Here is a 17494-nt window from a genome sequence, read left to right as displayed (position 1 = left end):
AAACTAGGAGAATCTGAAACGCGCGCACACACACACACACACACACACAATTAGCAACATCATTAAAATATTTGCATGCTTATTTCTCTAAACCCCAATTCTGGGAAATCCATTCGAATTACATTGACACCTTAATTTACGAATTAGAAGCGGATGAGAGCTAAATTGATGGCATTATGTGGTTTTCACAATCACCATCCGGCTCTTACACAACGCAATATCAGCCCCAATCAGCGTTGGTGTGCAGATAACAAGGAAGTCGATTATGACAATGCCTTCCGTTAAATGTCACCCCTCTCTCGCGTTCCGTGTATCTGTCATTCTACTGAAAATCCATACAGAGTAGCAAACAACACAGTCTAGTCAATGAAGGCCCCCCCCCTCTCTCTCTCTCTCTCTCTCTCCCGCACACTTTCTCTCTCTCACGCACACATGCACGCACGGGCGAGCTGGGCTGCAGCAGAGTGGTACTTCTTTGAATCAGTTGCCAACGCATCGATGTGCTGCTCCTAGCGTCGTCACCTTGCAAGCACAGAAGTCACCTTCCAACCTCTGCGACTTTCTGCCCCTGTCATTAGCTACTATACCATTGAGTCCCGTGTTCATTTACAGGTTAAAGGCATTGCCATTTTCTAACAAACATATCGTGCGTGAAATATTTTGGATTTGATTCAGCGTTCACTAGCAAAAATCTGCGGTCCACTGATCTGTGTTGGTCATAAGGAGGAGGCGCAAGTCCAAACCGCACATCGCTGATCATTGTAGCCTACCGAGCTAGAGGGCTACTCTGCGTCCGTGTGTGGAATTAACCCAGCGCACAGACTGGCTGGTGATGAGGTTCGTCGTGTACACTCGACAGAGCATTGACAGAATCCCTCTCGAGCTGAAGAAACCGCCCCAATAAGGACACAGGCAAGAGGGGAAAAGCAACAGAGGAGCTGGTGTCGGCTGGAACGCTGTCATTTCGGCAAGAATGCATCTCTTCAGTGCCATGTTCCTACTAGTGATGTTAGCTGCCATGCCCTGTGAGGTAAGAACACGCGTACATCTCATATTTAAAGTGCTCTTTATTTGTTAACGTTGTATAAATGCCGCCCATTGGGGGGTACAGAATAAATATTCGAGGACTTGCTTGTGTCTATTAGACATATGCCAATGTGCTTAAAATCAATACTTGAGCAAGTGTGAAGAAAATCATGTTTAGTGGAATGAGTGTGAAATACACAAATGTGTTCGTGCGAACGTGCCACACGATGACTCCAAATATGACTTTAGATGATTCCTCTGTATTATTATTACTCCCCAGTTGTAAGGAAAATGTGTGGGCTAGTCAAATCTCACATCTGCGGCCGTCTGGCCTGGAATACAGCAGCTTGGATTCAGAGGGGCAGGACAGAGAGAAAGTTGAGAGAGGAAGCGACAGAAAGGCTCTGGGGCTTCTCTGAGTAACAGAAGTCTATATTATGTCGGCACTGTACATCACGCTCGAGCGAGCTTCTGCACAATCCAAGTGTGATTTGCGAATGTGTGGACACACGTGTCAGGTTCAGTGTTAGTAAGAGGATTGTAATGAGTGCTTTTCTAATGCCCCTTCAAACGCTAACCCATGTTCCCTGGTGAGTGTACATATCTGTAGGCCTATGTCCTGGAGTCATGTATTTGCGGCTACGTTGGACCAGAGAAGCACTAAGCACAGACCTTTCCATGAAACGATGAGCTCTGAAGTGACAGTTGTAAATTGAAGTGAAGGAAGGTAAATTATCTGACCCAGAAAACATTTGAAAGTCCAAGAGACGTCAATAATTTGTTATTGCGTCTTCAGCTGTCAGACAAAATAAGTTCTAGAACATGTTTACATGCTTAATTCAAAAGGTAAATATTTAAAAAGGTGGACATTTCAAAAAGATGTCTGCTCTAACTGATACTGTAGCTCATTTAAAAAAACAGTTACGTTCGATTTGATGTTGAAGTCTATGCGGCCTGTTTCAGCACCATGGACAGCGCTTCAGAGTGCCTTTGCCTAAAAACAGGGTTAGTGCTATTCGGTAATCCTCGGGTTGACCCTAAACCCCAACCCTTAACCCTTAATCTTAATGATAACCCCCTACCTAACACTAATAGTTGGGACTTCCCAAGGATCCCGGGTTTTAGTTGGGACTTCCCAAGGATCCCAGTTGTAGTGTGTAACAGTTTCCAAACCCTTTGTTTTCTTCTCACAATCACCGGATAACACATTAATGGTCAATAATACATCTTGGGATGGACCTACAATTGAAATAATATTCTCTGGCATGCCAGGCCTGACCCCCAAGTGTAGAATGTTATGTGCATCGTTTTGCTGAATAGATATGCCCCCTGGGAGTATCCTGACAATCACTCATGTTTGGGCAGGATTGATCAAATATCTTTTGAACCCCCAAGAATGTTCTGAGAATGATATGACTGTGTTAACCATATTGATCAATAGCTGCAGATTTATACAGTATTCTGACTGTGTGCAAACCATGAAATGAAAATGTCTGCTGTAGTTCATTTCTAAGACACAGTAGCACTGAGACAACATCCTGCTCTCCAGAATGAGTATGTTGTCTACTACTGAAGTGTGCCATGTTTACTGCCATGTCTACGTGCTGCGTTGAGACTTGAGCTGACCTTTTCCCAGAAATGGATACGATGCTACCTGTCTTGGGGCCATGCTCCTTTCAAACGGTGGCGGTGGCAATGAGACCCTACTGAGAGGAGCAGGTGGTGCTGTCAGTGACAGGAATGAATGTGCAGAGCACAGCCAGTGGTATCTCAGTGTAACACAAGACTTCATCTCTGTCCTCGTGCTCTCTCTCTCTCTCTCTCTCTCACTCTCTGTCTGTCTGTATGTCTGTCTGTCTGTGTGTGTGTGTGACCTACTGATGGAGAACTCGGTCCTGTTCACTAGTGACAAAACGTTTAGAAAGAGACTGAAATGGGGACCTACTACCTGGACCTGTCCTAATTTCCTTTGGAAAAATATTTTGCTATGTTATGCCCCCCAGTACTTAGGAAAACCCTGGTTTGCTTATCATATGAAACCACCTGCGGAGAGACTTATTTAGCCGTCCGTTTCGTCTGTCTAGCGCTGACGCTCATTGGAGTCACAGGGCAGGAGACAGGAGGCAGGTGAGCACCCAACCATAAGGCATAAGGACCTAGCCTCCCGGGAGGCACAGTGGTTAAGGGCGCTGTATTGCAGCGCCAGCTGTGCCACCAGAGACTCTGGGTTTGCGCCCAGGCTCTGTCGTAACTGGCCGCGACCGGGAGGCCCGTGGGGCGACGCACAATTGGCCTAGCGTCGTCCGGGTTAGGGAGGGTTTGGCTGGTAGGGATATCCATGTCTCATCGCGCACCAGCAACTCCTGTGGCGGGCAGGGCGCAGTGCGCGCTAACCAAGGTTGCCAGGTGCACGGTGTTTCCTCCGACACATTGGTGCGGCTGGCTTCCGGGTTGGATGCGCGCTGTGTTAAGAAGCAGTGCGGCTTGGTTGGCTTGTGTATCGGAGGACGCATGACTTTCAACCTTCATCTCTCCCGAGCCCGTACGGGAGTTGTAGCGATGAGACAAGATAGTAGCTACTAACAATTGGATACCACGAAATTGGGGCATAAGGACCTGACGATGTGTGTGTCCCAGACTTACTCTCAGGAGATACAATCATCTCTCTATCAGTCGAACTGTTTCCCCGCCTCCAATGGCTCATAATTAGCCTTGGGGGACAATTTGTTGTAAGTGTTTACATTAAATATTTATCAACCCTACAGAGGGAAAAAAATATGGCGCCACCCATTTCACTAACGTAGCCTAGCTCTGCAGACATAAAGAATTTATTAACTCTTCTGGCCGTATCTTCCGACTGATAGGACGTCTCTCTACACTGCAGGAGTTTGGATATCTCACTCATATGTACACATCTTCTCCACACACAGTCTGGGCACGGGCCCTACATTAAATATGCACTATGCTTTAATGAGACACATGCACTCGCTGGCATGTGTTTGTTAAGTACCCACAATACCCCAGGAGTCCTGACAGCCAGTGATACAGACGGACACCTGCTCGACCTTGGCGCCACCTCTGTATGTACGCCGTTGTTATGGGGTATGTTGCATCACAAGACGACTGACCCCATGCATGCACATTGTAAATGTGCGTCTGTGTAGCAGTTCATATTTATGCATGATAATCTTTGAATTATACTTGTGGGCTGAGCAGAGAATACATGTGTATTTCAGTAGATAAAATGGATGGTAATTATGCTGTTTAGAGAAAATTTCACAGCAATGAATTATAATTGAAAATGACAGCACAATACATACATCTTTAAGGTTTATTTTAAATTGGACACATTTACAGCTAAAAGCTGAATTCCAGCATACATAGGTCTACGTAAGTAAATCAAACAAAACATGTGAGGTGCAGTCCACAATATCACAGCTAAGGCACCACACCCTAATAGGGTCATGTTTTCCCTTATTCATATCACAATGAACTTCTACCATTTAAATAAAAACACCAATCTACATTTCTTTGTGTGTAACAACGTTTCTGAAATATTGTATTGAAATATGCAAACTGAGGCAATATCTAATTAGATCTGCTCATATTTCCAGGACTAAATTCTTTCTATTTGTAAATTACTAAACCATGTGGGTAAAAAGCATTTTTGGTGAAAAAGAAAGAAGAAAACGTTATCTAAAATCTACATTTGACATCATATGAACAATTCCCTCTGTACAAGTCTGGGGAATATATCTCAGTATAACCACACAACATTTGGTCAATGCAGGTGCGTCTAAAGCTGAGATTAACTAAGGCTGAGATGAATTACTTAGCGTGTGGGAAGAGTCTGACTTTCAGGAAATGGTAGTTCAAGAGAAGTACAAGGAATTTAGTCTACCAATCACCGAACACCTATTTAGAACTAATCATGATCTCTTCAAAGTAAGTTAAATGTAAAAAAGTTTAGAACGTTCTCTATGAAATGGGCTTTTAAATTATGTGTGATGTCCATTTTAAATCTCAAAATGTACACTACCGTTCAAAAGGCTCTAACAAGAATAGAAAGAGGAGTGGGAGGCCCCAGTGCACAACTGAGCAAGAGGACAAGTACTTTAGAGTGTCACAAGTCCTCAACTGGCAGCTTCATTAAATAGCATCCGCAAAACACTAGTCTCAACGTCAACAGTGACGAGGCGACTCCGGGATGCTGGCCTTCTAGGCAGAGTTCCTCTGTCCAGTGTCTGTGTTCTTTTTCCCATCTTAATATTTTCTTTTTATTGGCCAGTCTGAGATATGGCTTTTTCTTTGCAACTCTGCCTAGAAGGCCAGCATCCCGGAGCTAACACAACGTATCATTGGAACACAGGAGTGATGGTTGCTGACAATGGGCCTCTGCAAGCCTATGTAAATATTCCATAACAAATCAGCCGTTTCCAGCTACAATAGTCATTTACAACATTAACAATGTCTACACTGTATTTCTGATCAATTTGATGTTATTTTAATGGACAAAAAAAGTTTTTCTTTCAAAAACAAGGACATTTCTAAGTGACCCCAAACTTTTGAATGGTATTGTATCAGTTGATGGAAACATTTCATTTCAACATGTGGTGCCTCACCTTAAGCAGCATTAAGCAGTCTCACAAAGTAAGCCATAGGGCTGTTGTAGTACCTGTCAGGCAGAGTAGGGGGACGGTTCAGTTTGTGACTGGATCGGGTAGATCTGCCACTGACATGGCCTCTTGTCTGAGGCAGCCATTTGTTGTCATCCTGGAATTTTGCAAGCTTCTAGGCAAAGGATCTGGAAAGGTGGTTGCATCGGGACTGCAAGGACAGGTCATTGCATCCAGAGTCGTAGGAGGTGTAGGTGAGGGCCATGATGATTTTGGTTGCATGTCATTGGATGTTCTCCAGTTGGTTGTGTTGGTGGGCTGTGAGACCTGGGTGCCATACTGGAGCGGCGTACTGGAGCACTGAATGGACAACGCAGGTGTATACTGTCAGAAGGCCTCAGAAGGCCATTGAAGTGGCAAAGATGGTTCATCATGAAAAGCCTTTGGTGGAGATGTGGAGAAGTGTTTGTCCCATTTTAGGTTTATTATTATTATTATTATTATTTTTAAATGTTGTCCTTATTGTAGGTTAGCTTGGAATGTCACACCAGGCGCTTTGGCGCTAGACACCAACTCAAGTGTGTGGCCGGATATGGATAATGGCGGACGTGGGTACGGATTGTGACATGTTTCCATGTAAAAATGTCAATTTATATAATAATGGGAATATTTTCTCAATTATATTTAATATTATGTAAGTACTTTGTTCTAATTTGTATGGTTCTTTGATTTGCTAAATATCTAATGTGTTTTTAAAACAGGTACTTTAATGAGTAGTAGAATTACATTTGTGGAATGTTTTTACATCAAAATGCCTCTCTTAAAGATGCCAATGTTACCAGGTATCTGAGCAGAGCTCACTTTTCAACCTACTTTCATTATCTCCAGCACAATACCAGTGTCTACATACAGTGGGGCAAAAAGTATTTAGTCAGACACCAATTGTGCAAGTTCTCCCACTTAAAAAGATGAGAGAGGCCTGTAATTTTCATCATAGGTACACTTCAACTATGACAGACAAAATGAGAGAGAAAAAATCCAGAAAATCACATTGTAGGATTTTTAATGAATTTATTTGCAAATTATGGTGGAAAATAAGTATTTGGTCAATAAACAAAAGTTTATCTCAATACTTTGTTATATACCCTTTGTTGGCAATGACCGAGGTCAAACGTTTTCTGTAAGTCTTCACAAGGTTTTCACACACTGTTGCTGGTATTTTGGCCCATTCCTCCATGCAGATCTCCTCTAGAGGAGTGATGTTTTGGGGCTGTTGCTGGGCAACACGGACTTTCAACTCCCTCCAAAGATTTTCTATGGGGTTGAGATCTGGAGACTGGCTAGGCCACTCCAGGACCTTGAAATGCTTCTTACGAAGCCACTCCTTCATTGCCCGGGCGGTGTGTTTGGGATCATGGTCATGCTGAAAGACCCAGCCACGTTTCATCTTCAATGCCCTTGCTGATGGAAGAAGGTTTTCACTCAAAATCTTATGATACATGGCCCCATTCATTCTTTACACGGATCAGTCGTCCTGGTCTCTTTGCAGAAAAACAGCCCCAATGCATGATGTTTCCACCCCCATGCTTCACAGTAGGTATGGTGTGCTTTGGATGCAACTCAGCATTCTTTGTCCTCCAAACACAACGAGTTGAGTTTTTACCAAAAAGTTCTATTTTGGTTTCATCTGACCATATGACATTCTCCCAATCTTCTTCTGGATCATCCAAATGCTCTCTAGATAACTTCAGACGGGCCTGGACATGTACTGGCTTAAGCAGGGAGACACGTCTGGCACTGCAGGATTTGAGTCCCTGGCGGCTTTGTTACTTTGGTCCCAGCTCTCTGCAGGTCATTCACTTGGTCCCCCCGTGTGGTTCTGGTTTTGCTCACCGTTCTTGTGATCATTTTGACCCCACGGGGTGAGATCTTGCGTGGAGCCCCAGATCGAGGGAGATTATCAGTGGTCTTGTATGTCTTCAATTTCCTAATATTTGCTCCCACAGTTGATTTCTTCAAACCAAGCTGCTTACCTATTGCAGATTCAGTCTTCCCAGCCTGGTGCAGGTCTACAATTTAGTTTCCTTTGACAGCTCTTTGGTCTTGGCCATAGTGGAGTTTGGAGTGTGACTGAGGTTGTGGACAGATGTCTTTTATACTGATAACAAGTTCAAACAGGTGCCATTGATACAGGTAACAAGTGGAGGACAGAGGAGCCTCTTAAAGAAGAAGTTACAGGTCTGTGAGAGCCAGAAATCTTGCTTGTTTGTAGGTGACCAAATACTTATTTTCCACCATAATTTGCAAATAAATTCCATAAAAATCCTACAATGTGATTTTCTGAAATTTTTTCCCTCATTTTGTCTGTCATAGTTGAAGTGTACCTATGATGACAATTACAGGCCTCTCATCTTTTTAAGTGGGAGAACTTGCACAATTGGTGGCTGACTAAATACTTTTTTGCCCCACTGTATGTGAAAACAGAGCGTTTTGAACAAAAATATTTAAAGTTCTATTCGATAACATCATTAAAAAAACGTGATTTTCAAACAATAGGAGATTCGTGGTGACGTGGGGCGCAAGAACATACAGTACCGTCCCTCTGGCTAGAAACTCGTATAATAAAAAAAAACTTTTAATCGGACCCCGTGAAGTCACAGAGAAGCTTTTGTGACCTTGTCTTTTTATCCACAGACATTAGAAACACACACGTAGAAATGTAGGTGCTGGAGATAGTGAATATTGTAACGTGGATGCTGGGAGTCAAGAAGCAGGTGGTAAGTTTAATTTAACAAGAAACATGGAATGATCCAACGTAGGCGTAGCGTCTTGACATGAACAAAACCACACTACCTAGGGAAAGAACCTAAGGGAGTGCCAGATTAAGGGGAGGTAATGGAGTCTAGGTGTGCCTAAGGAAGCGCAGGTGCGCGTGATGATGGTTCCCAGGACTGGTGGTTAGTACACCAGTGGACACCGAAGGGGAGGAGCAGGAGTAGACGTGACAAATATGACGTTCAAAAGTGGCATAAATCACTCTGCCATTTCCTGGTTGCTAAAATTAGAGTTGTTTGGCTAATTTCAATGTAACAAAACAAGCAATGGATAGTATAGAGAATCATTGTACCATCTAAACTGTTGGGAAATATAGTTGAATTAAAACAAAAATATTGTGTATTCAACTGTTTGAAACTTATGTACAAAATGTAAAGTAAAACGAAACTTAAGAACGGGAAGCATAGAAATAGAGTGCCTAGAACTTATATAGCACTATTTAGACTGGCTTTCAATGAGAATGACGGATCTATAAATCATATTTCTATGTGAATTTGGTCAGGTCTTCCAAAAAGTGACATATTGCAGCTTTAAGGCAGCAGCCATGATTTATGTTCCTATAGGTAATGCAGGTTTATGAATCATTTCGATAGCTATAGGTAAATGCAGGTTTAGGGATAATTTCAGTAGCTAGAGGCAATGAGTTTTAGCATAGTTTCTGTACCTAAAGGTAATGTTGGTATAAGAATCATATGTTTCTAGAGGCAATGCAGGTTTAAGGATCACTTCTGTTTCTAGAGGTAATGCAGGTTTAGGGATAATTTCATTAGCTAGAGTTAATGCAGGTCTAGGGATAATTTCAGTAGCTAGAGGTAATGCAGGTTTAGGGATCATTTCAGTAGCTTGAGTTAATGCAGGTTTAGGGATCATTTCAGTAGCTTGAGTTAATGCAGGTTTAGGGATAATTTCAGTAGCTAGAGTCAATTCAGGTTTTCAAGATCATTTCAGTAAATCAAATCAAATCAAATGTATTTATATAGCCCTTCGTACATCAGCTGATATCTCTAAGTGCTGTACAGAAACCCAGCCTAAAACCCCAAACAGCAAGCAATGCAGGTGTAGGAGCACGGTGGCTAGGAAAAACTCCCTAGAAAGGCCAAAACCTAGGAAGAAACCTAGAGAGGAACCAGGCTATGAGGGGTGGCCAGTCCTCTTCTGGCTGTGCCAGGTGGAGATTATAACAGAACATGGCCAAGATGTTCAAATGTTCATAAATGACCAGCATGGTCAAATAATAATAATCACAGTAGTTGTCGAGGGTCCAGCAAGTCAGCACCTCAGGAATAAATGTCAGTTGTCTTTTCATAGCCGATCATTAAGAGTATCTCTACCATTCCTACAACTCTCTAGAGAGTTGAAATCAGCAGGTCTGGGACAGGTAGCACGTCCGGTGAACAGGTCAGGATTCCATAGCCGCAGGCAGAACAGTTGAAACTGGAGCAGCAGCACGGCCAGGTGGACTGGGGACAGCAAGGAGTCATCATGCCAGGTAGTCCTGAGGCTTGGTCCTAGGGCTCAGGTCCTCAGAGAGAAAGAGAGAATTAGAGAGAGCATACTTAAATTCACACAGGACACCGGATAAGACAGGAGAAGTACTCAAGATATAACAAACTGACCCTAGCCCCCCGACACAAACTACTGCAGCATAAATACTGGAGGCTGAGCCAGGAGGGGTCAGGAGACACTGTGGCCCCATCCAATGATACCCCCGGACAGGGCCAAACAGGAAGGATATAACCCCACCCGCTTTGCCAAAGCACAACCCCCACACCACTAGAGGGATCTCTTCAACCACCAACTTACCATCCTGAGACAAGGCCGAGTATAGCCCACAAAGATCTCCGCCACGGCACAACCCAAAGGGGGGCGCCAACCCAGACAGGAAGATCACGTCAGTGACTCAACCCACTCAAGTGACGCACCGATCCTAGCGACGGCATGAAAGAGCACCAGTAAGCCAGTGACTCAGCCCCTGTGATAGGGTTAGAGGCAGAGAATCCCAGTGTAGAGAGGGGAACCGGCCAGGCAGAGACAGAAAAGGCGGTTTGTTGCTCCAGAGCCTTTCCGTTCACCTTCACACTCCTGGGCCAGACTACACTCAATCATATGACCCACTGAAGAGACGAGTCTACAGTAAAGACTTAAAGGTTGAGACCGAGTCTGCATCTCTCACATGGGTAGGCAGACCATTCCATAAAAAATGGAGCTCTATAAGAGAAAGCTCTGCCTCCAGCTGTTTGCTTAGAAATTCTAGGGACAATTAGGAGGCCTGCGTCTTGTGTACGTGTAGGTATGTATGGCAGGACCAAATCAGAAAGATAGGTAGGAGCAAGCCCATGTAATGCTTTGTAGGTTAGCAGTAAAACCTTGAAATCAGCCCTTGCCTTAACAGGAAGCAAGTGTAGGGAGGCTAGCACTGGAGTAATATGATACATTTTTTGGGTTCTAGTCAGGATTCTAGCCTCTCTGGGATAGGGGGACGCAAAATGCAGAGCGGCAGATTCAAATAAAATACTATACATTTCAAACTCATTAAATCACACATGCAAGATAGCAAATTAAAGCTACACTCGTTGTGAATCCAGCCAACGTGTCAGATTTCAAAAGGGCTTTTCGGCGAAAGCATAAGAAGCTATTATCTGATGATAGCACAGCAGTAAACAAAGAGTAGCATATTTCAACCCTGCAGGCGCTACACAAAATGCAGAAATAAAATATAAAACATGCCTTACCTTTGACGAGCTTCTTTTGTTGGCACTCCAATATGTCCCATAAACATCACAAATGGTCCCTTTGTTCGATTAATTCCGTCCATATATATCCAAAAATGTCCAACAGCTTCCAATTTGCGCAAAGTCACTACAAAATATCTCAAAAGTTCCCTGTAAACTTTGCCAAAACATTTCAAAATACTTTTGTAATACAACTTTAGGTATTATTAAACGTTAATAATCAATCAAATTGAAGACGGGTCTTTCTGTTTTCAATAGAGGATGAGAGGAACTAACGCTACTTTGCAAGTCTTGGCCAAGTCTCAACAGCGTTACCCTTTTCCAGGATGGCCGTACTTCTTCATTGCACAAAGGAATAACCTCAACCAAATTCCAAAGACTGGTAACATCCAGTGGAAGCGGTAGGAATGGCAAACAAGTGCCTAAGAAATATCGTTTCCCCATGAGAATGCATTGAACAAGACAGCGACCTCAAAAATAAATAATTCTGAATGGTTAGTCCTCGGGGTTTTGCCTGCTACATAAGTTCTGTTATACTCACAGACATGATTCAAACAGCTTTGGAAACTTCAGAGTGTTTTCTATCCAAATCTACTAATCATATTCATATCTTATATTCTTGGCATGAGTAGCAGGAAGTTGAAATTGGGCACGCTATTTATCCAAAAGTGAAAATGCTGCCTCCTATCAGAAAGTTTCTGATTTTTGCAATGTTACGTAGATGGAAAAAAGCTGAGAGTTAATGCTAGAGTTAATGCTAGAGTTAATGCAGGTTTAAATATGATTTTTGTTCCTAGAGGTTATGCAGGTGTAAGGATAATTTATTTTCCTAGATGTAATGCAGGTTTTCAGCCAGTTCATGACACTTATCCAATTGAAACAATTAGGGGCTTGATTGGTGGACTGAGTGTGCTGCTGACATTGGGGTGAGGTCTATGTGAGAAATATGATTGCATGGAAATGTACGACAACAGAAAGCCAAAAAATACACTGACTACAAAACATCGATCCCTTATTGTTGTCACTTGTTAAATCCACTTAAGTCAGTGTAGATGAAGGGGAAGGAGACGGGTTAAATAAGGATTTTTTAATCCTCGAGACAATTGAGACATGGATTGTGTATGTGTGCCATTCAGAGAGTGAATGGGCAAGACAAAAGTGCCTTAGAACAGGGAATGGTAGTAGGTACCAGGCGCACTGGTTTGAGTATGACAAGAACTGCAATGCTGCTGGGTTTTTCACAGTCAACAGTTTCCCGCGTGTATCCAGAATGGTCCACCACCCAAAGGACATCCAGCCAACTTGACACAACTGTGGGAAGCATTGGAGTCAACATGGGCCAGCATCCCTGTGAAAAGCTTCCGACACCTCGAGTCCATGCCCCGACGAATTGAGGCTGTTCTGAGTGCAACTCAATATTAGGAAAGTGTTCCTAATGTTTGGTATACTCAGCTCAGTGTATGTTCCTTCATTAAAATGTTTCATTTGAAACGTTATCAAAAACACAGTAAGCACTTAGCAAGTCTTTGCAGATCTAAAATCCAGATCAGAGTCGTCGACACCACAATCAAATCTAATTATTAAATTACTTTGAACTAAACAGAGGGCTTGGGAAGTAGAGCTTTGGGGGGTCTTGAGAGACTTCAGTGTTTCTATAATTATTTTTGTTTAATCAGTGTCTGTCTGCTGAGGGCAGGACATCTTTACATGTACTTGAAACAACCTGCGAACACAACACTGCTTACTTACTGATATGAGAGCATGAGTGCAGTGCAGTGTTCCCATAGGAAAGACTGGTGCAGACACTGTTTGAAACAGTCTGGCCTTGGAGGCTGTGAGTGATGGAAGTCACCACTTGCTTTGGTGTTTTTCCCTGTTCAAACGCCGAGCGCAGTGGGCGAGATCGCCTAATTGGCTGTCATTCTCAAAGAGGAAGACAAAACCTCTGTAAATAATTCAAAAGCTTTATTTCCATCCGTAATTTGTTCTATCCCCTTGCACCAGGGAGGCCGATAAACAATTGGCTGAAATAAACTGGCTGTTTAGGACTATTTAAAATGCTCCTCCTTGTTTGAGATGGAAATAATGTTTGCAACAGAAACTATACCCACAGTTGGAGTCATTTGATTGTAAATAGTTAGTTACACATTAGAGTGAAGATAGCAGTTCACAGAAATGTACAGTATGTCTCACTTTACTTCACAAATAAGTTGAGTTGAATATATTTAAGAAGCCAATTTCAATTGAATTGAAATGCAGATTACGCTGCAAAGGAGTGGAAAAGCAGAGTAGAAAAGCAATGGTGATTTAGTGCAATTTTCTGTGTGCAGCCTTTGTCTGCAGAGTCACATTCAGGGTTTTCTATTACCCTGGCATTTTGAGCAGAGACAAAACTCACAAAGAGCCAATCACAGATGTACAGGACAATCTTTTGGTGTTAAATTGCTCCAACACAGACATTGAGAGGACACGCAGGACAGAACTTGGCCCAATCATAGGGCAGCAGGACAAACAGCTGGCATGGCTGTCGTCCAATCCCGATCAGCTCCCAGCTGACCTGGTAGTGGGACCCCGTGCCGGGAAATCTCCTTTTTTGGTGCTTGTCCAATGAGAGGAAGCAGCATGACGACCATTTAAACCCCTCCCCGAGCTCTGCGGAGGCTGCTGTGATTGAACCACTCACAGGCTAAATTCCTGTCCTTGTCACCCGGCCATGAGGCGACTACACAATCATCTTACCAAAACAACACGGACACATAAACCTTATAATACCACTCCTTTTAACTTTCCTGGGCAATGAAATGGTTTACAATCAGTGAACCTGGGCTGTTAAAATTCCTATAAATTGAGGTGGAAGTGACAGAGGGAGCAGTTGGACGGCATTCAAATATAGAGAGAGAGTGAGAGAGAGGGAAGGGGCATTGAAGTAAGAGAGAGAGTCCTGCTTGCATTGCTCTGGGGACCCAAGGACGCTGGTAGGCAGGCCGCGCAGGGCGGATGGACAGTACGTGCTCTGCCTAGCAGCAGCCTAAACCTCCCAGCCAGCCACACAGGGTATTAGACAAATGAAAAGCTGCGAGAGAGAGGGGTGTAAATCTCCCAGGGAGAGGAGAGGACACGCACAAGGCTCGGCCTGCATCATGGCTCCTCAACCTGGAGGAGACGACACCCCGGACACTGACACTGGACCCACACTGAATCCTCTCCCCATCCTCCATCCCCCTCTGTATGGGCTGTGCCAATGGAAGTGGATGGAGTGGAATGAAATGCCACTCCACACACAGACAATTAGAGAGACATATAGTATACAGCTAACACACATACTCACTGATTGGTGAGATGGTGCCTCTTGTCCTGTGCAGTGGTACGTACACCTAATTATAATGTTGTGGTGGGTGACAGACAGAAACAATCATGTTGAGCAGCATGTGGGCGAACAAACAGGCAGTGATAGATTGATTAGTCTCACGCCCGCCACCACATTCACGTGCTCTCTCCATTTAGAGTCATATATCGGAGTATACCGCTTCACAGTCTGTGGCGGATAATGAGCTAGCATTGTGTTTGATTCATGGCTGCTTGAGGAGATTGAATAGTGTGTGCTTTAGTGTCCTAACTGATTACTGTAGAGCTTGAAGCAGTGCCAGCTAATGAGACTGTATTGTGTGTGTCAGAATTGTTGTAGCGTATGGAGGTTATGTCACAAGGAGAGTCTGTTCAAGGAGGGGTGGGAGGAGAAGGAGGTGTTGTGCTGGCTGCTCCTCCATTCCTCCTAATGTCTCAGGCTCTTTCATGTCTTCTTATCCACCCTGAGAGGAGTGTGTGTGTTTGTGTGCGCGCTTGTGTATGTGTGTTAACTTGTGTGTCTGTGGGTGCACCTCTTCTACAAAGTAGGTCAGTAGACGGAATGGACACTGCTGACCAGGGTGTGATATCAGTGTGACGCTGGGCTGAGGTACAGGAAGGGCAGTGATATTAGTGTGACACTGAGGTACAGGAAGAGGAGTGATATCAATGTGATGCTGGACTGAGGTACAGGAAGGGGAGTGATATCAATGTGATGCTGGGCTGAGGTACAGGAAGGGCAGTGATATCAGTGTGATGCTGGGCTGAGGTACAGAAAGGGGAATGATATCAGTGTGATGCTGGGCTGAGGTACAGAAAGGGGAATGATATCAGTGTGATGCTGGGCTAAGGTACAGTAAGTGCAGTGATATCAGTGTGATGCTGGACTGAGGTACAGGAAGGGGAGTGATATCAATGTGATGCTGGACTGAGGTACAGGAAGGGGAATGATATCAGTGTGATGCTGGGCTGAGGTACAGGAAAGGGAATGATATCAGTGTGATGCTGGGCTGAGGTACAGTAAGTGCAGTGATATCAGTGTGATGCTGGACTGAGGTACAGGAAGGGGAGTGATATCAATGTGATGCTGGGCTGAGGTACAGGAAGGGCAGTGATATTAGTGTGATGCAAAAAACACGTACTGTATATTACAGCAAATACTGTCTCTTACAGCACATACTGCATATTAGAACACATACTGTATAATACAACACATATTGTGTATTACAACACATGCTGTATATTACAACACACTGTCTCTTACAGCACATACTATTTATTACAACACATACTGTGTATTACAGCACATACTGTATATTACAACACATACTATGTATTACAGCACATACTGCATATTACAACACATACTGTGTATTACAGCACATACTGTATATTACAACACATACTATGTATTACAGCACATACTGCATATTACAACACATACTGTGTATTACAGCACATACTGTATATTACAACACATACTATGTATTACAGCACACACTGCATATTACAACACATACTGCATATTACAACACATACTATTTATTACAACACATACTGTGTATTACAGCACATACTGCATATTACAACACATACTGTGTATTACAGCACATACTATGTATTACAGCACATACTGCATATTACAACACATACTGCATATTACAACACATACTATTTATTACAACACATACTGTGTATTACAGCACATACTGCATATTGCAACACATACTGTGTATTACAGCACATACTGCATATTACAACACATACTGTTACATACTGTCTCTTACAGCACATACACTTAAAAATATATTTACAGTGATCTTTGGTGGTCCTTTTATTTTACATTATTTTGTGCATTTTACACAGACACGTTTATAGCAGGCAATCCTTTTTACAGACAACCTTGCTTCTTGGACCACATTCAAATAACAAATGGTAAACTCTAGAAGTAATTCTGGCCAGTCCTGTATGGTTGGTGTCGACACAGCAGCAACACCTAAAGAGGACTGTCCTCATCATTCCATCATATATTACCTGTGATTGGTTTGTTTATTCCAGGTGCAGTAACATAATGATTCTAGTCAGTGTAAGCAAATCATTTTTCCCACCCCAATTATATTGATTGAATATCGGCCTTCAGAGGGAAGGTTGAGGTTGTGTAGTATCTTTATTCATATGCTCATGTCTCCCCTCAGCTTAGCTGACCAGGCAGGTCAGGCTGGCTGGTGCTGGTGGGATGATTATCAGCCATACCAGATAGTCTCTCCCTCTGCGCTGCAGGCTGCACTGCTCTCAGAGGTCTGTGGAGGATGACTCTAACCCAATGTGACATCCCTCTGACAACACCCTTCCAGAGCTGGGCTGGGCCTCGGCTACACGCTATACACACTGTGTCCTCTGCTATCTACTGCTAATACACAAATAGATCAGTGTTTCTCTGGAGACGCAGAGAGGATTTAACATGAATAGATTACTATTAACAAACGTTTGAGAGGCGTGCGGCGTAATAACAAGATGTTGTACTGTCACGTACGCTAGATAGGTGCCATTTTACATGGTCAGCATAGTACAGAGCTCCTGGAGGAATTAAGTGCCTTTCAGTTACTGGCCCAACGCTCTAACCGCTAGGCTACTTATACCTGTGTTGGGGTGAGAGTGACAGCTGATGGACAGACAGACAGTCAGGGTGTGGAGGTGTGCGGTCAGCATCTTAGGACAGGCTGACGACCGTGAAAAGGGCAACGTGAGGAGTAACCGTAGTAACTACAGCCATGGGGATCACACAGCCTTTTTTTAATGTTGCGGTAAGCAGTAAGCACCTCCTGGCCAGTTTGTTGTATGACCTTGCTTTCCCCCTGCTCAATGAATCTTTTATGAGCTTGGCGATGTGGGTTTCTGTGAAGAAGATTGGAATATAAATATGGCAGTTGCGCCTAAAGC

General features: G+C 43.5%; 1 protein-coding gene across 1 annotated transcript in view; it reads left to right on the top strand.

Moving 5' to 3' along the window:
• Window positions 1-478: 478 nt before the first annotated feature.
• The window catches only part of LOC121841130 (noelin-2-like), a 97669-nt gene continuing 80653 nt past the window's right edge, over window positions 479-17494 (top strand). Inside the window, exon 1 of the mRNA XM_042307528.1 lies at window positions 479-1030. Coding sequence (XP_042163462.1) covers window positions 974-1030 — 57 coding nt within the window. The 5' untranslated portion in view covers window positions 479-973. The remainder of the gene's footprint in view (window positions 1031-17494) is intronic.

Source organism: Oncorhynchus tshawytscha, linkage group LG27 (assembly GCF_018296145.1).
Source record: "Oncorhynchus tshawytscha isolate Ot180627B linkage group LG27, Otsh_v2.0, whole genome shotgun sequence".
Classification (NCBI taxonomy): Eukaryota; Metazoa; Chordata; class Actinopteri; order Salmoniformes; family Salmonidae; genus Oncorhynchus; species Oncorhynchus tshawytscha.
This window is presented reverse-complemented; position numbering and strand designations above follow the sequence as displayed.